Here is a 27,490-nt window from a genome sequence, read left to right on the forward strand (position 1 = left end):
GCCAAGTATGAATATGGGGAGAAGGCCTGCCACTTGCTGGCAGGCAGCTAGCAGAGATAGATTGTTCGGGTTTGGGATGGGCGGGGCAGTTGGTGGTGGCATCGGAGTAGGTGAACAAGGCATTCGAGGAGTTTTACAGAAAGCTGTACAGGTTGGAGCCTCCAGAGGATGAGTCGGACATGGAGTTTTTTGGGTGGTTGGAGTGTTGTAAGGAGAGGGACGGAAGCGGCTGGTGGGAGATGCAGACAGGTACGGCATCGGGGCCAGATGGTTTCCCTGTCAAGTTTTATCAAATATTTTTGGATGAGATGGCACCACTGTTGGTGGAGATGTTTGAGGATGAAGTGGTTAAGCAGGCACTGCCAGAGACAATGGGACAGGCATCCATTTCATTGCTGCTAAAAAAGGATAACGACTGGTGGAGTGTTAGCTGTATAGGCCAACATCTCTGCTGAATGTGGATGCCAAGATTTTCTGATTTTTAAAAATAAATTTAGAGTACCCAATTCATTTTTTCCAATTGAGGGGCACTTTAGCGTGGCCAATCCATCTACTCTGCACATCTTTTGGGTTGTGGGGGCGAAACCCACGCAAACACGGGGAGAATGTGCAAACTCCACATGGGCAGTGACGCAGAGCCAGGATCAAACCTGGGACCTCAGCGCCATGAGGCAGCAGCACCAACCGCTGCGCCACCGTGCTGCCCTGGATGCCAAGATTTTGGCTAACGGTGCTGGTGCTCACACTGGAGGAGTGCCTCCCAAAGGTGACTGGGAGGATCAAACGGGGTTCGTAAAGGGCAGGCAGCTAACATTGAATGTGCAGTGTCTGTTGAATGTGATACTTTCACTGGTAGAAGGGAGGTAGCCTGAGGTGGTGGTGGCATTGGATGCAGAGACGGCGTTTGATCGTGTGGAGTTGAGCTAATTATTTGTGGTGTTGGTGAGATTTGGCACTGAGGCCAAGTTTGTGGCGTGGGTTAATTGCTGTACAAAGAACAAAGGCGAGTGTGCATACAAATGTGATGAATTCAGAATACTTTCCATTACATAGGGGAACGAGTCAGGGGTGCCCCACATCCCCCACCTGTTCGCACTGGCGATGATGATGGTGGTAGTGGTGGTGGTGTCTCTGTATGCTGGTGATCTGTCGTTGTATATCTCCAACCCGGGCTCTTCAGTGGGGGATATAATGATACTGCTTAGGAGGTTTGGGGCTTTTTCAGGCTACAAATTAAATTTGGAGAAGAGCAAGTGTTTTGTCAGGTCTTCTCCGGGGGCAGAAGCTAGTTTGGGGGGGGTTGGCAGCATGCTGGCGCAGTGGATTAGCCCTGCTGCCTCACGGCGCTGAGGTCCCAGGTTCGATCCCGGCTCTGGGTCACTGTCCCTGTGGAGTTTGCACATTCTTCCCGTGTTTGCGTGGGTTTCGCCCCCACAACCCAAAGATGTGCAGGCTAGGTGGATTGGCCGTGCTAAATTGACCCTTGATTGGAAAAAATGAATTGGGTACTCTAAATCTATTTTTAAAAAGCTGGTTTGGGGAAGTTGCCATTTTGGGTGGCAACCACCCACTTTGTGCTTGGTAATTCAGTTGGCTCGGTACTGGGCCCGCTGCACAAGTTGAATTTTACAAGCCCGGTGGGTAGGGTTAAGGTGGATTTATTAAGATGGGACAGCCTTCCACTATCATTGGCAGGTGATTCCTGCCCTAAAAATTTTGGAGGTCATTCTTCAGCACCATTGCACATGGATTTAGGGCGGCACAGTAGCATAGTGTTTAGCACTGTCCCTTCACAGCTCCAGGGTCCCAGGTTCAATACCCGGCTTGGGTTGTAGCCACCTAAAATGGCTGATTCCCGAGTAAAATGGCCAAACCCCGATGTAAAATGGCGAACTAAAAAGGCTGATGGGAAAATCAGCCAACAGGACTCAAACGGACAGCTGCAGACAGAACAGTGTATTCGGCTCTGGGGAAGTCGGCCCAGACCGATACCTGCAACCATTAACAGCACATCAACCCAGCCATCTGCATTTTAATCGGCCATCCCAGAGAACAATTGCTACAAATTAGCAATTGAAAGCCGATCCAGACTTTTCGGCGCCAGCAGTGGCTGTGACAAAGGAAGGTAGAGGACCATCCCCCGATCAAGGAATCGCCCCATTATTGGAGCATATTGAACCAAGTGATTGGGACCAAGTCCAATCACTTGGAACCAGGTACGAGGTCCGCCCCGAGAGGCGGGAAGCCCCTAGGGACTATAAAAATAGGGGCCAAGTTCAGATCGGCCCTTCTTCTCCTACTCGCAACCTTCGAGACCCTTCGGCGAAAGAACAAGTAATTGTTACTCCAGCGATCGCTACCAGATAGGTGTTCCAGACTATCGACCCGTACCAGCCTTTTTGAATCTCGCAGGCCAGACCCAGTTCGATAGACCATTCGTTTCCCTGACCTGGTGGGCCATCACCAAAGTTAAGTATTGGCCTTTAGTGGTAGGTAATAGTCTAGAAGTAGGATTATTGTACAAGTATTTATTGCTGTATATAATAAATGATCGTTGATTTAACATTTACTAAGCGGTGTGCTGCATTATTAATCATTACTGGAGCTTGAACCACGTGGCGGTATCAGAAAGATACCTGGCGACTCGTGAGCAAAGGTGACAGAATTAGAGCGAATAAAACTAAGGCTAATAAGAGCAACAGGTCACTGTATGTGCGGAGTCTGCACGTTCTCCCCGTGTCTGCGTGGGTTTCCTCCGGATTTTCAGGTTTCCTCCCACAGTCCAAAGATGTGGTTAGGTGGATTGGCCATGCCAAATCGCCCTTAGTGTCCAAAAGGGTTGTGCTGGGTTGGAGGTGTGAGCTTAAGTGGGGTGCTCTGAGGTGGTGGTGGCATTGGATGAGAGACGGAGTTTGATCGTGTGGAGTTAAGCTATTTATTTGTGGTGTTGGTGAGATTTGCGCAGGGTAAATGGGTTCAGATATTTACTGGTGTGGAACTACATGAAATGCATGTGCTATCCTTTCCTGATCTGCCACGTCCGGGGTTTCAGAACAAGGTGCTGTCGAAAGTAGGGGTTGGAGAGGGCAAGGTGTCAGAGATGTATCAGGAATTGATGGATTGGGAGGGCACCCCGATAGGAGGAGTTAAGCGAAAGTGGGAGGAGGAGTTGGGGGGGGGGGGGAAGAGCTGGAGGCTGGGTTATTAGATGGAAGCCTTGAGGGTGGTGAATGGGTCCTCTTAGTGTGCCAAGCTGAGTTTCATTCAATTTAAAGTTGTCCATCGGGCGCATATGATGGTGGCCAGAATGAGCAGGTTCTTTTAGGGGTGGAGGATAGGTGTGGGCGGTGGGTGGCGCGAATCGTGTTCACATGTTTTGAGCCTGCCCGAAGATGCAGGGATTTTGGCAGGGGTCCGCTGACTTGATGTGAGAGGTACTGAGGGTGAAGGTGGTTCCGAGTCTAGAATTGACAGTGTTTGGAGTGTCGAAAGACCCGGGAGTCCTGGGGGCGAGAGAGGTCGACATCCTGGCCTTTGCCTCGTGGTAGCCCAGAGACGGATCTTGTTGGGGTGGAGGGACCTTGAGCCTCCGAAGCCAAGGGTATGGGTGAGCGACGCTGCGGATTTCCTCAGACTGGAGGAAATTAAATTTGCCTTAACGGGGTCAATAGAAGGTTTCGCCCGGAGATGAAACCATTCATTAACAACAAAAATAGTAACATTGGAGACAGTCCAAAGGAGATTCACCACACTAACTTCTGGGATGAGGGGTTAACATATCAAAAGAGACTAAACAGTCTAGGTCTGTATTCCTTGGAGTTTAGAAGACGGAGGGGTAATCTTATTTCAACATACAAGAACCTGAGTGAGCTTCAAGAGTGAGTATTTTGGGATGTCTCAGCCGGGGGTGGGGGGGCTGCCATTCCGTAGGGCAGGGACTCACTTTAGGTATCTGGGGGTGCAGGTTGCCCGGGAGTGGGGGAGGCTTCGCAGGTACAACATCTCTAGTTTGGTGGGGAGAGTGAAAGCCGATCTGGCAAGGTGGGATGGTCTCCCTCTGTCACTGGCAGGTCGGGTACAGGCGGTTAAAATGAATGTGTTGCCGCGATTTCTGTTTATTTTTCAATGCCTACCGATTTTCCTGCCAAAGGCTTTTTTCAGGGAGATTGAAGGAAGGATTACTTTGTTCATATGGGGAGGGAAGGTGGCCAGAGTGAGAAAGGTGCTGCTACAGAGGGGAAGGCAGGCAGGGGGTTTGGGTCTCCCGAACCTGTTATACTACTACTGGGCGGCGAATGTGGAGAAGGTGCGGAGCTGGGTCAGAGGGGTTGATTCCCAGTGGGTCAGAATGGAGGAGAGTTTGTGCAGGGGGTCGGGACTGAAAGCACTAGCAATAGCGCCGCTCCCGATAGCTCCGGGGAAATACTCAGGGAGTCCGGTAATAATAGCTTCATTGAAAATCTGGAGGCAGTTTCGCCAACACTTCGGGTTGGGGGCAGGATCAAGGGAAATGCCGATTCGGGGGAACCACAGATTTGAGCCAGGGAGATAGAACATAGAAAAATACAGCACAGAACAGGCCCTTTGGCCCACGATGTTGTGCCGAACCTTTGTCCTAGATTAATCATAGATTATCATAGAATTTACAGTGCAGAAGGAGGCCATTCGGCCCATTGAGTCTGGAAAGCGCACCCTACCCAAGGTCAACACCTCCACCCAACACTAAGGGCAATTTTGGACACTAAGGGCAATTTATCATGGCCAATCCACCTAACCTGCACATCTTTGGACTGTGGGAGGAAACCGGAGCACCCGGAGGAAACCCACGCACACACGGGGAGGATGTGCAGACTCCGCACAGACAGTTGGGATGGAAATATCCGGAAATGGGAAGAGAAGGGGATTAAGACGCTAAAAGATTTGTTTCTTAGGGGTCGGTTTGCAGGATTGAAGGAGCTAGAAGCCAAGTATGGGCTCGAGCAGGGAGAAATGTTTAGATACATGCAGGTTCGAGATTTTGTCAGAAAGGAGATACAGAGCTTCCCGGAGGAACCGGCCTCCACATTGCTGGAGGAGGTGCTGACGACAACGGGACTGGGGTATTGTCAGCGGTGTACGGAGCTATTTTGGAAGAGGATAAGGCACCACTGGAAGGGATCAAAGCAAAGTGGGAGGAAGAGTTGGGGAGGTCATAGAGGGGGGGGGGGGTCTGGTGTGAGGTGCTCCGGAGAGGAAATGCCTCCACTTCATGTGCGAGGTTGGGGCTGATACAGCTGAAGGTGGTATACAGAGCACACCTCACGAGGGCAAGGATGAGCCGATTCTTTGAAGGAGTAGAAGGTGTGTGTGAGTGTTGCGGGGGGTGCCCCGCTAATCATGTTCATATGTTTTGGTCCTGTCCAAAGCTAGAGGATTACTGGAAGGAGGTTTTTAGGGTAATTTCCAAGGTGATGCATGTGAAACTGGACCCGGGTCCCCGGGAGGCCATATTCGGGGTGTCGGACCAGCCAGGGTTGGAAACAGTTGCGGAGGCAGATATCGTAGCCTTCGCCTCGTTGATCGCCCGAAGGCAGATCCTGTTGGGATGGAGAGCAGCCTCTCCACCGTGTGCCCTGGCATGGCAGGGGGACCTATTGGAATTCTTGACTTTTGAGTAAGGTTAAGTTTGAACTGAGGGGAAGGACGGAGGGGTTCTACAAGTCATGGGCATTATTCATTATGCACTTTCAAGAACTGGATAACATCGAACATTAGTTGGGGGGGGGGGGGATGGGTGGGAGGCTGTATGTAATAAGGGTGACTATGGGTAATCCCGGATTCCCTTTTTGTCATTTGTTTATGTAAACATGCGGGCTAATGTTTGGGGGTTGGTGGGAGGATGGGATTGTTATTATTATTGGTATTTGACATATTTGTTGCTGATTATTGATTATTGTTGGTGGGTGTAAATTTGGGAGAAAATGTGAAAAAGGAGAATAAAAATATCTTTTTTAAAAAAGAACCCGAGTGAGCTCGATAGGGTAGATGGTGAGATATTTTCACTTGTGGAAGAGTCTCCAACCAGGGGGTATAGCTACCGCTGAGGTATGCATCAATTTCTTCTCACAGTAGGTGGTGAATGTCCAGAATTCTCCTGAGGCTTGATCATCAGATGGATTTGAAATAGAGGTGGATAAATATTTGATCGATCAAGGAATAGAGGGAGATGGAGAAATGGCACAGAAAAGGAGTTGAGGCCAGCATAGATGAGCCACATTGAATGGCGGGGCAGGCTCGAGAGGCCTGGTGACCTACTCCTGCTTCTGTCTTGCGTGTGTTCTTGTGGCTGGAAGTCTATTTTGAGTGGGGTTTCACAGGGCTTAGTGCTGGAGCTCTTTGTGGTGCACATTAATAATCTGGACTCAAACGTCAGGGGTATGATCAAGATGTTCATGGATTACACAAAAATTGGTAACGTGAAGAGGATAGCCGTAGACTGCAGGAGGCTATAAATGGACTGGTCAGGTTGGCAGAGCAATGGCAAATGGAATACAACCCACAAAGTGTGAGGTAATGCACTTGGAGAGGGTTAACAAGGCAAAGGATGACACTATGAATGGTTGGATCCAGGATAGTAAGAAGTCTTACAACACCAGGTTAAAGTCCAACAGGTTTGTTTCAATATCACTAGCTTTCGGAGCTCTGCTCCTTCCTCAGGTGATGAAGAGGTATGTTCCAGAAACATATATATAAACAAATTCAAAGATGCCAGACAATGCTTGGAATGCGAGCATTAGCAGGTGATTAAATCTTCACAGATCCAGAGATGGGGTAACCCCAGGTTAAAGAGGTGTGAATTGTGTCAAGCCAGGACAGTTGGTAGGATTTTGCAGGCCAGATGGTGGGGGATGAATGTAATGTGACATGAATCCCAGGTCCCGGTTGAGGCCGCACTCATGTGTGCGGAACTTGGCTATAAGTTTTTTGAATTTGAATTTGTTTATATATATGTTTCTGGAACATACCTCTTCATCACCTGAGGAAGGAGCAGCGCTTCGAAAGCTAGTGATATCGAAACAAACCTGTTGGACTTTCACCTGGTGTTGTAAGACTTCTTACTGTGCTCACCCCAGTCCAACGCCGGCATCTCCACATCATGGATCCAGGATAGTACTGAAGCTCAGAGGGGCCTTGAAGTGCATATCCACAGACCCGTGAAGGTGGCAGGGCAGGTCAATGAGGTGATTAAAGCAGCATATGGAATACTTAGCCAAAGCATAGAACAATTATTTTCAAAGTCGGGGTCGCGACCCAAGGGTGGGTCATGGGCGGGTGTCGAGAGGATCGGGAGCCATCCATCGCAGCGTTCCCCATCGTGGGAATTAATGCGCAATGACCTCAGCAGCCAGCATTTAAAAATGCCGGTTGCGACAGGCTTTCAAAATGCAGGCACGCGTGCCTGCTCATCAGTGTGCATGCCCGGAGTCCAGCAAGAAACACCCCCTCCTCCTGACATCAGCACACTGACCCAGGAGGAGATTTTTTTAAAATTCAATGCACTCTTCCTGCCTGAAGCAATAGCAGAGAACAGGTCACGTGTCCCAAACACTGACGTCACGTCACATGCTCTGGGTGAGATTGTGATTCCTCCATTTTGTCAGCAGCAAACAAGCAACAGGACTGTAAAATTTTAAATGAATCATTTTGTAATAAGGAAGAGAGGGCCAGAGACACAATAAACAGGCCAGGATCTCACAACTAAACCTGGAGAGAGGGGCTCAGGAGAATCCACAGCAGAACAAAACAGTCGTGGTGTGAGCTCCAGGACCTCTGATGAACAACCCATACAGAAATGTAACATTGAATGACAAAGCAAGTGATATCGTGAAATCCAAGCAGGCTCACCTCTCGCATTAAAGGTAAGCCAAAATGGTGGGCCGCGACAGTCGGCCGGTTGGTAAAAATGGGTCCCCAGAAAAAAGTTTGAAAAACACTGGCATAGAATAGTCCTATCGTTTCAGGCAATGGGACTCTGTGAGAGAACCTCTCTGGCTACATTGAGGGCATCTTGAAACCCATCGTACAAGGTACGCCCAGCTTCTGTCGCGACACAACGGACTTCCTACAGAAACTCAGCACCCATGGACCAGTTGAACCAGGAATATTCCTCGTCACAATGGACGTCTCGGCACTCTACACCAGCATCCTCCATGACGACAGCATTGCTGCAACAGCCTCAGTACTCAACACCGACAATTGCCAATCTCCAGACGCAATTCTGCAACTCAACCGCTTCATTCTGGATCACAATGTCTTCACCTTCGACAACAAGTTCTTCATCTAGACGCACGGAACAGCTATGGGGACCAAATTCGCAATACGCCAACATCTTCATGCACAAGTTTGAACAAGACCTACTCACCGCACAGGACCTTCAACCGACGTCATACACCAGATACATCGATGACATTTTTTTCCTTTGGACCCACGGCGAAGAATCAATGAAACGACTACACAATGACATCAATAAGTTCCATCCAACCATCAGACTCACCATGGACTACTCTCCAAAATCAGTTGCATTCTTGGACACACTCGTCTCCATCAAGGACGGTCACCTCAGCACTTCACTTTACCGCAAGCCCATGGTGCTCCACTTCTCCAGCTTCCACCCTAAACACATTAAAGAAGCCATCCTCTCTGGACAAGCTCTCCGTATACACAGGATCTGCTCAGACGAAGAGGAGCGTAACAGACATCTACAGACGTTGAAAGATGCCCTCGTACGAACGGGATATGGCGCTCGACTCATCGATCGACAGTTCCAATGCGCCACAGCAAAAAACCGCACCGACCTCCTCAGAAGACAAACCGACAGAATACCCTTCGTCGTCCAGTACTTTCCCGGAGCGGAGAAACTACGACATCTTCTTCACAGCCTTCAACACGTCATCGATGAAGATGAACATCTTGCAAAGGTCATCCCCACACCCCCACTACTTGCCTTCAAACAACCGCGCAACCTCAAACAAACCATTGTTTGCAACAAACTACCCAGCCTTCAGAACAGTGACCACGACACCACACAACCCTGCCATGGCAATCGCTGCAAGACGTGCCAGATCATCGACATGGATACCACCATTACACATGAGAATACTACCCACCAGGTACGCGGTACATACTCGTGCGACTCGGTCAACGTTGTCTACCTCGTACGCTGCAGGAAAGGATGCCCGAAGCGTGGTACATTGGCGAGACCATGCAGACTCTGCAACAAAGAACCATCGGACATCGCGCGACAATCACCAGGCAGGAATGTTCCCTTCCAGTCGGGGAACACTTCAGCGGTCAAGGGCATTCAGCCTCTGATCTCCGGGTAAGCGTTCTCCAAGGCGGCCTTCAGGACGCGCAACAACGCAGAATCACCGAGCAGAAACTTATAGCCAAGTTCCGCACACGAGTGCGGCCTCAACCGGGACCTGGGATTCATGTCGCATTACATTCATCCCCCACCATCTGGCCTGCGAAATCCTACCAACTGTCCTGGCTTGACACAATTCACACCTCTTTAACCTGGGGTTACCCCATCTCTGGATCTGTAAAGATTTAATCACCTGCTAATGTTCGTATTCCAAGCATTGTCTGGCATCTTTGAATCTGTCTATATACATGTTTCTGGAACATACCTCTTCATTCACCTGAGGAAGGAGCAGCGCTCCGAAAGCTAGTGATATCGAAACAAACCTGTTGGACTTTAACCTGGTGTTGTAAGACTTCTTACTGTGCTCACCCCAGTCTAACGCCGGCATCTCCACATCATAGAATAGAAGAGCAAGGAGGTCATGCTGGCGCTGTATAAAACGCTGGTTACGGGCCACAACTGGACTACTGCAGGCAGCTCTAATCACCACATTGTAGAAAGAATGTGATTGCACTGAAGATCACTCGGAGATTTACCAGGATGCTGCCTGTGCTGCAGGGTTTGAGCTAAGAGAAAAGATTGATAGGCTGTGGCAGTTTTCCTTTAAGCAGCTACAGTTGGGAGGAGACCTGTCAGAGGTGTATAAAATTGAGGGGCATAGATGGGGTGGATAGGAAGATATTTTTTTCCATTAATAGAGGGGTCAATAACCAGGACATTGGGCGAAGCAAAGGAAAATTAAATTAATGTTGTCAGATCTTTGTTGACCCACATGGACATGACAGGCTGAACGGCTGTAAATATGAATATGCTGTAAACGATGAATCACCCCCTCCAAATTACACAATTTTGACTTGGAAACATATTGCTGTTTCTCCGTCGCCATTCAGTCAAAATCCTAGAGCTCCCTACCTAACAGCTCTTGTGAATATCACTGACAAAGGGGGTTCAAGAAATTAGCTTACCAGTGCCTTCTGAGGGGCAATTAGAGATGGGCCTTAAATGCTGGCCTTGCCAGACATAACCACATCCTATGAATGAATAAAAAGTAGAATGAAGGACTTTAAAGCTGCAAGCAATTTAGTAAAGCTAAGCTGTGTTGCCCTGATAGAGGCAGAGGGACTTCAGACAGCATGGAAGAGAACACTGGGGGATAAAACAACAAGGATGCAGACCAATTGCCATGGATAGAATTGTAAGAGAACAAGAGCTCAACAAGCTACAGCTATTGCAGGGTCCCACAGGTAATTTCAAACAAACAAAAAAATTCTGGTTACAAAAATAGTTCATTTGTTAGTTAATGACTTTGCAAAACAAAAATCAATTTTACCTTTGATATTTCCCTACATGCTATATAGCAGATACTAGCTATAAAAACAAGAGAAACGAAGTTATCTTAACATATCAGCTATGCAGTACCGATAGGCTCTCTCCAAAAATACGTAAGCACAAAATTATGCATTCTTCACGGTGAACAAAATTTTAACATAATAAACCTAGCCCAGTTATACATGGTACATATCAAGTGCTTACATATATAATTCCTCAAAACCCCATTTATTGAATCTATTGAATTCTTTTGAATCTTATCCCTATTTTTCTAGAATGGAAACTTGACCAAACATTTATAGCTTGTAATGCAGTATAAACAAATTGAATAATGATTTTTAAGTAATCTTTCTTCAGCACTTCCATTGAGAAGCTACAAAATGAAGACACATTATAATTTCTTACTTTTGAAGAATTAAAGTAACATCTTCATAATATTATATAAACTGTAGGCAAAACGCAAGTACAAAGCAAGATGACTGATTTGAAAACCCCTTCACACAAAGCATAAGTCAACAGCTGCCCAGCAGCAGCAAACAAATTCAGTCTTTACAGAAAGACTACATCACCATTTAGCGCACACAACTTAAATTATTCTAGCGTGTAATACTTTAATTGTGTAAAACAAAGCTGATGTCTAACACACAAAAGATTTTCTTGCAAGCATTGTACCACAAGTAATTTTCATGCTACCATTGATGGGTGACAAGTGATCAGCATGCTTTTAGAATTTTAACATTTGTATGGGCGGGGAGGGGGTGGTGGAGATGAGGAGGGAGGGGAAGTGCCATTTAAATGAAAGGACACACATAGTAGTCTTAGTTTTAGATAACTTTCACACTATCGTGTGTTCTGAAATTAATACCAGATTTGTTGCAGGCATACACAAAGAGGTGTGTAGTTTAACAATCTTCCATTCATTTTAAGTACTCTAAAATTATCAACAGAATTTGACAATAGTAGTTGTGTGGTGTATTTGACTGTAACCTTAAACATCAACAAGCTGTTAATAAGCTTAGTGCAGCACATTTGCTAAACCTTTACAGTACACAGAAAGTTCACTCATACCAAAACGTCTGATTGTGCACGCTGCTCATTGCCCACAAGTAACAAAGTTCATTTCTCAAAAGCAGTGAAAAGTTGCTAGAGATTATTTTTTAATGCTTGACCACCAACATAAAACATGAAATGTAAAATTCATGCAGAATTAACTAAAATTAACTCCACTATTTCCAGCATAAGGAAATTTGATGCATTAAGCTCTACATCCCAAAAACATTGTGACAACAGTACATTTTTTCATTTGTTCATGAAACAATGGCCCAGATTTTTCCGCAAGAATAATGATGAGGCTGTCAACACGCAACATCATCTCAAAGTAAATCAGGTTGCAATTTGCAGCATCCACACGTGCAGTTAAACACAAAAATCAGAAGTTGCTGTTCAATTTTCCCTCCACAGGCTTTACACCTGTACCTTGTCAAGACAGTCTGCACTGAAAACACGAAGGCGTGAAGTTACTGTACTTACTAGATACCCACCAATTATCCAAGAAAGAATTACGGCGAGTTGATTCAAGTGCAAGTTTTTCATTTTTTCTATTATTTTCGATCATTTTTCTATTATTATTGTTTGAAAAGTGTTTTTTCTTAAATCAAAGTTAACAATTTTTAGCATTTTCCATGTCCCTTATCTCTCAATCCATGATTTTACATCGACTTAAATATTCTAACTTCCACTTCCTGTGCAAGCCAATGAGGAATCTCTAATCTGATTGGTTGAAGAAACACACCGTTGCTTACCCTGATAAATTGCTGTTCAAAAGTCCACAAAAAGTCATGTGCAGTGGTAAACTAAGATCTCAGTATTTTTTGTTTTAATTCAGCGGACTCTAATGCTTCTTCCTATTCTTTGTCCACCAGATACTTCGGAGTAACCCCTCCAGCACAAGCCCTCAACACGCATCTCTCTCTAGATTCACTCGCATCATGGGAACGGGGGATGCCGGGGAATGGTATTCTCCACTGTGTCCTGGATAATATTCATCCCTCAGCCAACATCTGAAAACAGATGATCCGGTCAACTTGCTTCAACTTCAAGAGTACTAAATCAAGTCTTCCCATAAATCTGTCATAGTTATCTGCTTTTTTTTTCATATTTATTCTCAGGATATTGGCATTCCTGACAAAGCTAGAATTTATTCCCCTCCCAGGTTTCCCTTGAAAAGGTGGTGGTGGGCTGCCGTCTTGAACCACTGGAGACCATATGGTGATAATTTTGTTAAGTACAGAGCCCCAGAGTGTTAATCCAGTAACGATGAAATGTCTAAACTAGGGTAGCATGTGTTTTGGAGCTGATGATATTTCCAGGTATTAGGTGTATAAGGACATGTGTCTGTGGAATAGTGCCAAAGGCAGCCATATCCTGCAGATATTAGGTGCTGCAGCCACAATAATAGTGTTGCTGCAATTCTATGCATCCAAGCAAATGGACAGGATTGCGGTCCTGCCTTGTACCTTGGAAGTGATGAAAATGCTTTGGAGAAGTGTGAGAACTGCTCACCACAGAACAGTCAGCCTCCAACCTTCTCTTCTTGCTACAGCATTTTTGGAACTAGTCCAGTTAAGGTTCTGGTCAATAGCAACCCCCAGATGTTGATGTTGAGGAATTCAACGATAATGCAATTGAATGAGATTTTGCTTTCTCGTGTTTAAGGTGATCATTACCTGACATAAATGTTACTTACTTCAAACATTCCACAACAACTATTCTACATTTTCACCACTTTGCGTAAAGAAATTCCTCCCGTCTTCCCAACTCTATTCTTTCGTACCATTTCCTTTTCCTCCCATTCTCCTTTCAATGCCTTCTCCTACTCCTTCCATCTTACAATCAGCCCCTCTCAATTTATTTGGAATGCAGCTTCAAGCCATGTGCAACATCCTCAGATTGACTATGTAAATACAAAATAATTTATGGAAACATTAAAAACTCATCAAATACTTACGGTACCCATTACTATTAAGTGTTACTGCGATAGATATTTTGAATGTTAAAAGTGTCATACTGTGACACACGATAATTGCTATTTCGTAGCCAGAGTAAATTCCCCTATAATTGCATAATTAGGTTAGTAAAGTTTCCAGGCCATGTAATAGAAAAGAGAGTAGAGAAGGTGGCAGGAATCTAACTTCACACAAAACAAAAAGGTGGCAAATATGAGAAGGGAGGTGGTCAATGCAGGACTGAGGGTGTTGCACCTAAATGCAGGCAATATACGGAACAAGGTAAATGAGCATGTTGCACACATCGAAATTGGCCGGTACGATGTTGTGGGCATCACAGAGACATGGCTGCAAGGAGATCAGGGTGGGATCGAAATATCCAAGGACATGTGTCCTATTGAAAGGACAGGCAGATGGGCAAAGGGGGCAGGAGTTGCATTGTTAGTAAGGAATGAAGTTAAATCAATAGCAAGATGCGATATAGTACCAGAAGGCATAGAATGTGTGTGGGTCGAGTTGAGGAAAGGTAAAAAGGCCCTGATGGGAATTATGTACAGGACCCCGAGCAGCAGTCAGGATGCGGGGCAGAAAATAAATCAGAAGGTAGAAACGGCATACAAGGCAATATTGCAATAATCATGGGGACTTCAATATGCAGATGGACTAGGAAAATCAGGTTGGTAGTGGATCCCAAGAAAAGAAATTTCCGGAATATCTAAGAGATGGTTTTTTTGGAGCAGGTTATGACAGAGCCCACTAGGGAGCAGGCAATTCTGAATTTGGTGATGTGTAATGAGGCAGACTTGATTAGGGAACTTAAGATGAAGGAACCCTTAGGAGCAGTGACCACAATATGATAGAATTTACCCTGCAGTTTGAAAGGAAGAAGGTGGAATCAGATGGAACGGTATTACAATTAAATAAAGGTAACTACAGGGGAACTGGTCAGAGTTGATTGAAAGGGGAGCATAGCAGAAAAGACAGTGGAACAGCATCGACAGAGGTTTTTGGGAGTTATTCAGGAGGCACTACAGAAATTAACCCCAAGGAGGAGGAAACATGCTAAGGGGAGAACAAGGCATTCGATGGCTGACGAGGGAAGTCAAGAACAGGAGAAAAGAAAAAGCAAAGTGGCGAGGATTAGTGGGAAGCCAGATGATTGGGAAGCCTTTAAAAGCGAGCAGAGGACAATTAAAAAAGCAATAAGGGGGGGGGAAGAAAATGAAATATATGAGTGCAAGCTAGCTAGTAATATAAATGAAAATAGCAAGAGTTTTTTTCAATACATAAAAGATAAGAGAGGCGCAAGAATAGACATTGGACCACTGGAAAATGAGGCTGGAGACATTGCAATAGGAAAAAAAGAAATGGCATAGGAATTGAATAGTTACTTTGCATCAGTCTTCACAGTGGAAGACACCAGTGGGATACCAGAACTCCAGGAAAATCAGAGAGCAGAGGTGAGTGTAGTGGCCATCACTAAGGAAAAGGTTCTAGGGAAACTTGAAAGTTCTGAAAGTGGATAAATTGCCTGGACCGGATGGACTACACTCCAGGGTTCTAAAGGAGATGGCCGAGGAGATTGTGGAGACATTGGTGGTGATCTTTATCACTGGAGGCAGGGAGGGTCCCAGAGGACTGGAAAATGGTTAATGTAACATCGCTGTTTAAGAAGGGAGGGAGACAGATAATTATAAGCTGGTTATCCTGACTTCGGTCATTGGTAAGATTTTAGAGTCCATTATTAAAGATGAGATTGCGGAGTACTTGAAAGTGCATGATAAAATAGGACCGAGTCAGAACGGCTTCGTCAAGGGGAGGTCATGTCTGACAAATCGGTTAGAATTCTTTGAGGAGGTATCAAGGAAGTTAGACAAAGGAGAACATATGGATGGGAGCTATTTAGATTTCCAGAAGGCCTTTGAAAAGGTGCCGTATAGGAGGCTGTTAAATCAGTTAAGAGCCAATGGTGTTAAAGGTAGGATACTGGCATGGATAGAGGATTGGCTGACTGGCAGAAGGCAGAGAGTGGGGATAAAGGGGTCATTTTAGGGATGGCAGCCGGTGACTAGTGGTGTGCCTCAGGGGTCGGTGTTGGGACCACATCTTTTTACAATACACATTAACGATCTGGAAGGAGGAACTGAGGGCACTGTTGCCAAGTTTGCAGATGATACAAAGATATCCAGAAGGACAGGTAGTATTGAGGAAGCAGGGGAGCGCAAGCGGAGATAGTGGCGACGATGGACGCGGAGAAGGCCTTTGATAGGGTGGAGTGGGGGTACCTTTAGGAAGTGCTGAGGAGGTTTGGGTTCGGGGAGGGGTTCATTAGTTGGGTTAGGCTACTTTACGAAGCCCCGGTGGTGAGTGTGGCCACGAATCGGAGGAGGTCGGAATACTTTTGGCTGTACCAGGGGATGCGGCAGGGGTATCCCCTATCCCCCTTGCTATTTGCATTGGCAATTGAGCCTTTGGCTATGGCTTTAAGGGAGTCCAGGAACTGGAGGGGGCTGGTCGGGGGGAGGAATTCCAGGTATCGTTGTATGCCGATGACCTGTTACTGTATGTGGCAGACCCAGTGGGGGGGATGCCGGAGGTGATGTGGATCCTCAGGGAGTTTGGGGACTTTTCTGGGTATAAACTCAACATGGGGAAGAGTGAGCTCTTCGTGGTACACCCAGGGGATCAGGGAAGGGGGATAGACGAGCTTCCATTGAAGAGGGCAGAAAGGAGTTTTCGGTATCTGGGGATCCAGGTGGCCAGGAGCTAGGGGGCCCTGCACAAGCTCAACCGGACGCGACTGGTGGAGCAGATTAAAAGGTGGGATATGCTGCCACTCTCCCTGGCGGGTAGGGTGCAGTCGGTGAAAATGACGGTGCTCCCGAGGTTCCTTTTTGTATTCCAGTGACTCCCCATCCTGATCCCCAATGCCTTTTTTAAGCGGGTCAGCAGGAGCATCATGGGATTCGTGTGAGCGAAAAAGATCCCGAGGGTGAGAAGGGTGTTCCTGGAACGGAGTAGGGACAGAGGAGGGTGAGCGTTGCCTAATCTGTGTGGGTACTACTGGGCTGCCAACGTGGCGATGATACGCAAGTGGGTAATGGAGAGGGAGGGGGCGGCGTGAAAGAGGCTGGAGATGGCGTCCTGTGTGGGCATGAGTCTGAGAGCGTTGGTGACAGCACCGCTGCTGCTCCCGCCGACAAGATACACCACGAGTCCGGTGGTGGCGGCGACTTTGAAAATTTGTGGGCGGTGGAGACACCACAGGGGTGAGGTAGAGGCTTTGGTTTGGTCCCCGATCCGAGAGAACCATCGGTTTGTCCCAGGGAGAATGGATGGAGGGTTCCTGAGCTGGCACAGGGCAGGAATTAGAAGGATGGGGGACCTGTTTATAGATGGGACGTTTGCGAGCCTTGGGGCGCTGGTGGAAAAATTTGGGCTTCCCCCCGGAAATGCCTTCAGGTACATGCAGTTAAGGGCGTTTGTAAGACGGCAGGTGAGGGAGTTCCCGCTGCTTCCAGCACGTAGGATCCAGGATAGGGTGCTCTCGGGGTGTGGGCTGGAGAAGGCAAGGTCTCGGCGATCTACCAGGAGATGCAGGAGGAGGAGGAGGAGACCTCGGTAGAGGAGCTAAAGGGTAATTGGGAGGAGGAGCTTGGGGAGGAGATAGACGAGGGTAAATGGGCGGGCGCCCTGGGTAGGGTTAATTCTTCCTCCTCTTGCGCCAGGCTTAGCCTGATGCAATTTAAGGTTCTTCACAGAGCACATATGACAGGGGCGAGGCTGAGCAGATTCTTTGGGGTGGAAGACAGGTGTGTGAGGTGCTCGGGGAGCCCAGCAAATCACGCTCATGTTCTGGGCATGCCCGGCGCTGGATGGGTTCTGGAGGGACGTTGCGAGGACGGTGTCTAAGGTGGTGAACACCCGGGTTAAGCCGAGCTGGGGGTTAGCACTATTTGGGGTATCTGACGAGCCGGGAGTGCAGGAGGTGAAAGAGGCCAGTATTCTGGCCTTTGCGTCCCTGGTAGTCCAGCGGAGGATTCTGCTACAGTGGAAAGATGCGAGGCCCTCAAGCGTGGAAGCCTGGATCAGCGACATGGCAGGATTCATTTAATTGGAGAGGGTAAAATTTGCCTTGAGAGGGTCTGTGCAAGGGTTCTTCAAGCGGTGGCAACCGTTCCTAGACTTTCTAGCGGAGCGTTAGGAGGTGGTCAGCAGCAATAAGGGGGGGTGGGGGGGGGGGGAGGGGGAGGTACTTTGTGCTTACTACTGTGTTTATTATTGCTTAATGGGGGGTTTGTATATTGGGGGAATTTGTGAGTAGTTGTAAGATGTTTATTGATGTGTTCTTGGTTTTTCTTTTTTCTGTAAGGGGGTTTGTTGAAAATATGTAAAAATTTGAATGAAAATATTTATTTTTTTTTAAAAAGAGGAAGCAGGGGAGATGCAGAAGGATTTGGACAGGCGAGGAGGGTGGGCAAAGAAGTGGCAGATGGAATACAAGGTGGAAAAGTGTGAGGCTATCCACTTTGGAAGGCAGAAAGAAGGAATAGACTATTTTCTAAATGGGGCAATCCTTAGGAAATCAGAAGGACAAAAGGGAATTAAGAGTCCTAGCTCAAGATTCTCTTGATTAAGGTGCAGTTTCCATAGGGAGGATCGATGACGGTGGACGCCTGAGGAGCTGCGGGAAGCGGGCTGGAGGATGGCCCAGGATGGGTTATGGTTGATCAGCAGGGGGAGGGCCTCCACTAGGCTCATCACATGGAATGTGCGAGGGTTGAATGGACCAGTCAAGATGGCCCGTGCGTTCGCGCATTTAAAAAGGTTAAAGGCAGACGTGACGATGATACAGGAGACACACCCGAGGGTGGCAGATCAGATTAAGCTGAGGAAAGGGTAGGTAGGGAGGGAAGGTATTCCATGCGGGGCTACATTCCAAAACAAGGGGGGTGGCGATTTTGATCAATAAGCAGGTGGCGTTTGAAGTGGGAAGTATACATGTGGACTGGGGGGGGGGGGGGTTAGGTAGGTAGGTACTACATCCACTAACCTGTCCATCCACCTGTTCCGCAGGGATCAGTGCTGGGGCCTTTGCTGTTCGTAGTATATATGAATAATTTGAAGGAAAATGTAACTGGTCTGATTAGTAAGTTTGCAGACGACACAAAGGTTGGTGGAATTGCGGATAGCGATGAGGACTGTCAGAGGATACAGCAGGATTTAGATTGTTTGGAGACTTGGGCGGAGAGATGGCAGATGGAGTTTAATCCGGACAAATGTGAGGTAATGCATTTTGGAAGGTCTAATGCATGTAGGGAATATACAGTGAATGATAGAACCCTCAAGAGTATTGACAGTCAGAGAGATCTAGGTATACAGGTCCACAGGTCACTGAAAGGGGCAACACAGGTGGAGAAGCTAGTCAGGAAGGCATACGGCATGCTTGCCTTCATTGGTCGGGGCATTGAGTATAAGAATTGGCAAGTCATGTTGCAGCTGTATAGAATCTTAGTTAGGCCACACTTGGGAGTATAGTGTTCAATTCTGGTCGCCACACTACCAGAAGGATGTGGAGGCTTTAGAGAGGGTGCAGAAAAGATTTACCAGGTTATTGCCTGGTATGGAGGGCATTAGCTGTGAGGAGCGGTTGAATAAACTCGGTTTGTTCTCACTGGAACGACGGAGGTTGAGGGGCGACCTGATAGAGGTCGACAAAATTATGAAGGGCATAGACAGAGTGGATAGGCAGAGGCTTTTTCCCGGGGTAGAGGGGTCAATTACTAAGGGGCATAGGTTTAAGGTGCGAGGGGCAAGGTTTAGAAGAGATGTACGAGGCCAGTTTTTTTTTTTTTTAAAACACAGAGGGTAGTGGGTGCCTGGAACTCGCTGCCGGAGGTGGTGGTGGAACACAATGACGATAGCGACATTTAAGGGGAATCTTGACAAATACATGAATAGGATTGGAATGGAGGATACGGACCCAGGAAGTGTAGAAGATTTTAGTTTAGACGGACAGCATGGTCGGCACAGGCTTGGAGGGCCGAAGAGCCTGTTCCTGTGCTGTACTTTTCTTTGTTCCACCTGCACCACCTTCTCCCTATGTGCCCATATCGAAACAACTCGCCTCTCACCACTGCCTTCAATGCTTCCCATACCATGGCTACCGGAAACCTCCTCCAAATCGAGCTCTAGGTCAGGGAGGGTTTCTGCGGCAGCGAAGGAGCTAGAGGGGGTTTATGAAACACATGACAGATAGGGGGGGATGGATCCCTGGAGGTTTGGGAGGCCGAGAGCGAAAGAATACTCATTCTTCACCCATGTGCACATAGTGTACTCCGGAATGGACTTCTTTATTTTAGATAAGACGTCGCTGGCATGGGTGGTGGACATTAAGGACTCGCCAATTGTTGTATCTGATCACGCCGCACACTGGTTGGACTGTATGGGAGGCATTGAAGGCAGTGGTGAGAGGCGAGTTTATTTTGATATGGGCACATAGGGAGAAGGCGGTGCAGGTAGAGATGGACAGGTTAATGGAGGGGTGATAGGGGGAGGACAAGACGGGATTTGTGAAGGGGAGACATTTGGCAGCCAATATCAGAAGGCTGTTAAATGTGATAATGATGCCCCCCGAGGAACGAGAGGTGGAGATCGCCACGGAAGCGAAGAAGGCCTTCGATCGGGTGGAGTGGGGAATACATATGAGGGGACCTGGGACGGTTTTGGGTTTGGGCAGGGTTTTGTGGACTGGGTCCTGTTGCTGTACCAGGCTCCAGTCGCGAGAGTGCAGACAAACCGGGGTGAGCTCGGATTATTTTAGGCGGCATTGGGGGACGAGGCAGGGATGTCCACTCTCCCCACTACTGTTTGCCTGACTGGGGCGGAATGAAGGGATTATGGGGATCCGCGAGGAATTTGGCCGGTTTTCAGGGTATAAATCGAATATGGGTAAAAGCGATGACTTTCCGGGGGCAAGAGAGGAGATTGGGGGAGATTCCGTTCAAAGTTGTGGTGGAGGGGAGCTTTCGGTACCCTGGGCATCCAGGTGGCACGGGAGTGTGAACAGCTGCACAACTGAATCTGGTTGGTGGAGCAGGTGAAGGGGACTTCATAAGGTGGGATATGGCGGGGAGGGTGCAGACGGCGAAGATGACGGTTCTCCCGAGGGTTGTTGTTTATATTTCAAAGCCTTCCTATTTTTATCCCCAAGGCTTTCTTTAAGAGGGTGATTGCGGTGATTTCGGTATGGGCACCAATTTGTAGCAAGAACTGGTTTGCTCCGGAGGGGGGCGGGATGGGGGGGTTTAGGGGGTGTCAGCGAGCAATTTGGGATTTGTTTATTGATGGGGGCTTTCCATGTTTGGAGGAATTGGAGGAGGAGTTCGAGCTGCCTCCTGGGAATGGGTTCCGCTACATCCAGGTGAGGGACTTTGCGCAGAGGCAGGTTTCGACCTTTCCGCACCTGCCCAGGGGGGTACAGCACAAGGTCGTGTCGAAAATGGGAGTGGGGGAGGGGAACGTATCGGAAATTTATAAAGAGTTCATGAATGGGAGAGAGAATTAATAGGGAAGTGAAGCGAAAGTGGGAGGAAGAACTGGGCAGGGAATTGGAAGTGGGGTTTTGGGAGGATGCCCCAAGCAGAGTCAACGCGTCCTTGTCGTGTGCCAGGCGTAGCCTGATACAATTCAAGGTGGTCCACAGGGTGCATATGACTGTGGCCCGAAGGGGTGGAGGATAGGTGTGGGCGGTGTGCGGGTGGGCCCGCGAACCATGTCCACATGTTCTGGGCATTTCCAAGGCTTAGGGCATTTTGGCAGGGAATTGCCGATGTCGTGTCAAAGATACTGAAGGCACGGGTGGTTCCGAGTCCAGAGGTTGTGATTCTTTGTGTGTTGGAAGATCCGGGAGGCCAGTGGGCGAGAGGGGCTGATGTTTTGGCCTTTGCCTCCCTGATAGCCCGGAGACGGATCTTATTGGCGTGGAGGGACTCGGAGCCCCCAAAATCGGGGGTATGGGTTAGTGACATGGCCGGGTTTCTCAGGCTTGAGAAGATCAAGTTTACCCTGAGGGGATTGATGCTAGGATTCGTCCAGAGGTGGCAGCCGTTTATCGACTTCTTTGGGGAAAATTAAGCTGTCAGCAGTGTGTGTGTGGGGGGGTTGGTTGTTGGTCGGGTGGGTTATTTACTTTGTTTTTTTACCCTCTTGAAAACTGTTCAAATTATAAATGCCTTAATAAAATATTTTTTTAAAGATTAACATTCAGGTTCAGTCAGCAGTTAGGAAGACAAATGCAATGTTAGCATTCATGTGGAGAGAGTTAGAGTACAGGAGCAGGGATGTACTTCTGAGGCTGTATAAGGCTCTGGTCAGACCCCATTTGGAGTATTGTGAGCAGTTTTGGGCCCCGTATCTCAGGAAGGATGTGCTGGCCTTGAAAAGGATCCAGAGGAGGTTCACAAGAATGATCCCTGGAATGAAGAGCTTGTCATATCAGGAACGGTTGAGGACTCGGTCTGTACTCGTTGGAGTGTAGAAGGATATGGGGGATGGGGGGGGGGGGGGGGGGGGGGGGAGAATCTTATTGAAACTGACAGTATACTGCGAAGCCTGGATAGAGTGGACGTGGAGAGGATGTTTCCAGTAGTAAGAAAAACTAGAACCCGAGGGTACAGCCTCAGACTGAAGGGCAATTCTTTAAAAATGAGGTTAGAAGGAATTTCTTCAGCCAGAGGGTGGTGAATCTGTGGAACATTGCCGCAGAAAGCTGTGGAGGCAAAGGCACTGAGTGTCTTGAGAGTGCCCAATTCTTTTTTATCCAATTAAGGGGCAATTTAAAGTGGCCAATTCACCTACCTCACATATCTTTGGGTTGTGGTGGTGAAACCCACGCAGACATGGGGAGAATGTGCCACATGGACAGTGACCGGTGGCGAAGCAGATCCAATGGGCCGAGTAGTCTAATGCTGCTCCTATGTCTTATGGTCTTGTAATCCCACCACAAAGATTCATAATTCATTCAATTCGGTGTTTGTTGCCATTTTCATTTTTTCCCCCCCATAGTAACTGAAAGTCGTAATGTCCAAAATGGAGGTGTGGTGAAAATAAAGATAAGTCAAAACATTACATATTTTATGGTTAAATATATTTACTTCAGTTTTTAGTACCTTCTAATAAGATTTAGTAAAGTGCTTGAAGGCCTTAGAATATTAAAAAACCTAGCAATTAACATGATATTTTGTGCTTGGAACCATGGCTCAGTTGCATCTACATTTTGCAGTCTGAGCATCTGCAACGTGTGTGATTTCCTAAACTGCATCAATACCAGTTGTACAGAAGTTTGTTTTGTCGCACGTTTTTCCTATTCAATGGAACACGGTCACATTTCAAAATCTTTAAGGTTTCATTTATTGTTATGCATTTTCAGAAGTTTGAAGAACACTTGTATTTTACAGGTACATGGTGTATCAGTTTCTGTCGCACTCGGAGCTTCATTTAAAAAAGTAAATAAAATTTAGTGTAAATTTAGTTATTGTTTTGTAGAGATTTAACAGCCAATCTACACACAGAAGGGTCCATAAACAGCAACAAAATAACAACCAGTTAATCCACTCTGGTGGTGTTGGTGGAGAGATGTACTTTTGTCACAACCATAACATTTGAAAGAACCCAATGGCCCTTTCCAAAAATAAATGTCAGGGATCTTTTGCGTCCACCTGTACAGCCAGAAAATTTGACATTCTCGGCAAAAAAAAATGGCAACTCCAATAACGCGGGGTGCTTACTCTTACAACAACACTGAAGTCTAAACCAAAACAATATGCTTCAACCCAACACCTTTTGCCTTTGAGGCAAGGATTTCAGGACTGAGTGGAGTTACCGCTTGAAATCAGCAACTACCAACTATAATATGGAGAGAGAATCAAGAGAGCATACAAAATTATATAATACTGTGACCAAATTACATACCAAGTGATATTTGATTGCATTCATAGATATACATACTTGTAAGATGAAAAATTGCATCACAAGCGCTGATGTGAGAGAGGAAGGCATTTCCAAGGCCTTGACCAGCATGGGCACCCTTCACAAGTCCTGCTATGTCAACCACATTAAGAAATGCTGGTACTTTACTGTAAAAAGTCAATTAACAATATTAAAATTGCCTTTCTGCCAGATGTACATTGGACTCAGATCAGAAATGTTACAGTAAATACAAAACATATAATCGAGGCATATTTAATATACAAGTCACAGAACTTGCAATAGATAAGTGGGAGATGTGGAAGAGAGAAAAAGAATGAGCATGAAGAAAAGGGAAAGAGGAAAGTATAGCAAAAGAAAGAGGTGAGAGAGTTAAACACATTTAACAGATTGCTCATTTACTCAGCAAATGTGGTAGTCAATTTTTCCACAGAAATTCCACATATAGCAAAGAGTTAAATGACCAGTTAGACTATTTCTGCTAGTTGCAGAATAAATATCACCAAACACCAGAGTGATTCCCTGCTCTTGTTGAAATAGTGCCAGCTAAATAGGCAAATTGGACTTCTATTTAGCATCTCATCCAATAATGGAACATTCATTTAATATTGCAGTTAAGACTTGGCTTTGATTACACGGTCAAGTTCTTAAGAGTAGGACTTGAAAATATGACATACTGACTCAGGAGAGAGTGTCCACAAAGTCAAGGTGATTTGTTGCAATATGCTGCGCATGGCTATACCTTTAGCTGCCCTTGTGAAATGTAGAACGTAAATCTCGGACTGTCTCAAACTCTTATGTTATCATAGTGCTCCTTTACAAAACACCTGTTATCTCCTCCGGTTTATTGACATTACTACAGCATATTTAGCAAGTCACTGGTGCAAAGCCTAAAGTAGTTCAAAGTCGCTGGAAGATCATCTGCAGACCTTCTGGGTATTATGTAAGAAAAAGGAAGACCCAAGATATTTGAACTGTGTAGCCCTTTGGATGAAAGAACTCTCGCTCAAAGATCCAGTGGCAGATTATACTAACACCAACACAACTGTGAAGCACTTAAGGATGTTTTCACTGTGATAACAGGCACTACATAGATATCATTAATTGTTCATAATTGGTTAATCTGGCAAATTCCCTGTTAACTGGCCATTTATCTTTTTTCAGTTTGTGGGACCTATCATTGTAAAAATTAACTGCCAAGTTGTTCCACATCATCATAGTGACTGTACTTCAAAAGTACCTCATTGGCTGTGAAGCACTTTAGCACGTCCCAAGGCCATGTAATATACTACAAAAATGCAACTATGCCATGTGGGTCAAGGCAAAGGGACAGAAGTAAAACCACAGTTCTGGCACTCTGGACTTTTCCAGGCCATTTAAAGCGGCCATAGATGCCATGACCTGGGGACAGGGGTGGTGCTACTACAAGGCAACAATGCAGGAATAGAAGCCAGTGGGATATTTTTGGGAGAACTAAGTCTGTGCCAAAGAAAGTATTCCACCACTGAAAATGAGGCCTTAGCATTGCAACTAGCCCTTCGGCACTTTGAAGTATTTATCAGATATGTAATAAACAAAGCTTAGCTTATATAGACCATAATCCACTTTAAATAATAATAATCTTTATTGTCACAAGTAGGCTTACATTAACACTGCAATGAAGTTACTGTGAAAAGCCCCTAGTCTCCACATTGCGGCGCCTGTTCGGGTACACAGAGGGAGGATTTAGAATGTCCAAATTACCTAACAGCACGACTTGTGGGAGGAAACCAGAGCACCTGGAGGAAACCCACACAGGCACAAGGAAAACGTGCAGACTCCGCACAGACAGTGACCCAAGCCGGGCCTTGCGTTTATAGAGAAGTTTAAAACCTGGAAACCAAAATTATTCCGTTGGAGTTTATTATTACAACAGTTCAATGCTAAAATCATACACATTCTCGGAAAGGATAATGTGATTGCGAATGGTTCGTCAGAGTTTAAAGACTAACTTGTTACCAATATAGAGACTGGGAAGGAAATGGGGATGGATGGATATGTGTTTGTGATTTATGTCTTGCTTACCTCAATGAAACATCTGTGCCTTGATGTTTCATTCTTTTTAGGGAGGGAGGAATGCAAGGTCCTTCCTGGTGATTCCTTTATTTCCCCTTTCTTTATTTTTTGGCATTATCATTTTGATCCATGGATGTTTAATGGACACTTATCTTTAAGTCACACAACAGAGAGAATGAGGAATTCAAAAGGTTGCAACATAGTATTTGATGCTGGTTTCTTCGAACAATAGAGGGGAAGCAGCGGGGGCAAGATGCTCAGCGCCAGGGGCTGCCAGGCTGGCTGGGAGGGCTAATTCACGGAAGCAAAGTGGGGGATGAGCTGAAGACCGATGTAGGGGGAGGTGGGGGCTTTTAAGTTGGTGGAGGAGGAGAGTTGATGGTGGTAGCTGCCTGGGGGGGCGGGGCCAGGTGAGGTGTGGGGGCATGGGCCAAGGACTGGCCTAGGAGAGGTTATGGCTGACCGTCAGGGGAAGGGAGTGGGGGCCCCCCCCCCGACTAGGCTGGTCACGTGGAACGTTCACGGGCTAAATGGGACCGGTCAAAAAGGACTCGTGTGTTTCGAACACTTGAGGCAACTGATGAGGTGGATGCGGCCATACTGCAGGAGACAAACGTGAAGGTGGGGTATCAGGTTTAGGTTGAGGAAGGGATGAGTCGGACAGGTGTTCCATTTTGGGAATGGACTTTAAAATGAGGGAGGTGGCAATCCTGGTCAATAAAAGAGTTGCATTTGAGGTGGGGAGGATGAGGCGGCCCCAGGGGATAGATTCATCATGGTTAGTGGCAGCTGGAGGGAATGGACGTGGCATTGATGAACATATATGCCCCAAACTGGGACGATGTCGAGTTCGTTAGGAGGGCTCTAGGGTAGCACAGTGGGTTAGCCCTGCGGCCTCACGGCGCCGAGGGTCCCAGGTTCGATCCGGCTCTGGGTCACTGTCCGTATGGAGTTTGCACATTCTCCCCGTGCTTGCGTGGGTTTCGCTCCACAATCCAAAGATGTGCAGGGTAGGTAGATTGGCCACGCTAAATTGCCTCTTAATTGGAAAAAATGAATAGGGTACTCTAAATTTATATTTTAAAAAAATTTAATTAAAAAAAAAAAAAAAAGAGGTGCTAGGGAAGATCCCGGACCTAGATTCACATCGACTGATTATGGGAGGAGACTTTAACATGGTCCTGGATCCGACACTTGACTGGTCGAGTCCCAGGTCCAGAAAGGTGTCAGCTATGGCAAAAGAGCTATGGGCGTTTATGGAGCGCATTGGAGGGATGGAGATTTAGAAGGCCAAGGAGTAAGGAGCTTTCATTCTACTCCCCTGTGCATACGGTGTACTCCCGGATAGATTTCTTTGTGCTGGACCAAAACGCTGCTGGCTGAGGTGGTGGATACTGAATATTCAGCAATTGTGGTGTCAGACCACGCCCCCACACTGGGTAGACCTGCAAATGAGCAAACGAAAGGCCCAGCAGCTGCAATGGAGGTTAGATGTAGGGGCTACTGGTGGCGGACGAGGTGTGTGAGTGGGTAAGGGAGGCCATTCGGGGATACATAAGGATCAATGATACGGGTGAGGATCTTGGCAGGGGTGGTGTGGGAGGCACTGAAGGCGGTTATCGGGGGGGGGGGGGGGGGGAAACTCATTTTGATTCGGCCCATAAGGAGAAGGCTCAATGGGTGGAGTTGGACAGGCTGGTAGGCAAATCTT

General features: G+C 46.9%; 1 protein-coding gene across 2 annotated transcripts in view; it reads right to left on the reverse strand.

Moving 5' to 3' along the window:
- Positions 1 to 27,490, reverse strand: part of ola1 (Obg-like ATPase 1) — a 306,624-nt gene that overhangs the window by 227,963 nt on the left and 51,171 nt on the right. Inside the window, exon 4 of one of the 2 annotated variants that reach the window (XM_072476291.1) lies at positions 23,746 to 23,873. The exons of the other annotated variant lie outside the window; for it this stretch is intronic. Within the exon in view, the coding sequence (XP_072332392.1) occupies positions 23,746 to 23,873 (128 nt within the window). The remainder of the gene's footprint in view (positions 1 to 23,745; positions 23,874 to 27,490) is intronic. 2 annotated transcript variants of the gene reach the window in all.

The sequence above is a fragment of the Scyliorhinus torazame genome, chromosome 2 (assembly GCF_047496885.1).
Source record: "Scyliorhinus torazame isolate Kashiwa2021f chromosome 2, sScyTor2.1, whole genome shotgun sequence".
Classification (NCBI taxonomy): Eukaryota; Metazoa; Chordata; class Chondrichthyes; order Carcharhiniformes; family Scyliorhinidae; genus Scyliorhinus; species Scyliorhinus torazame.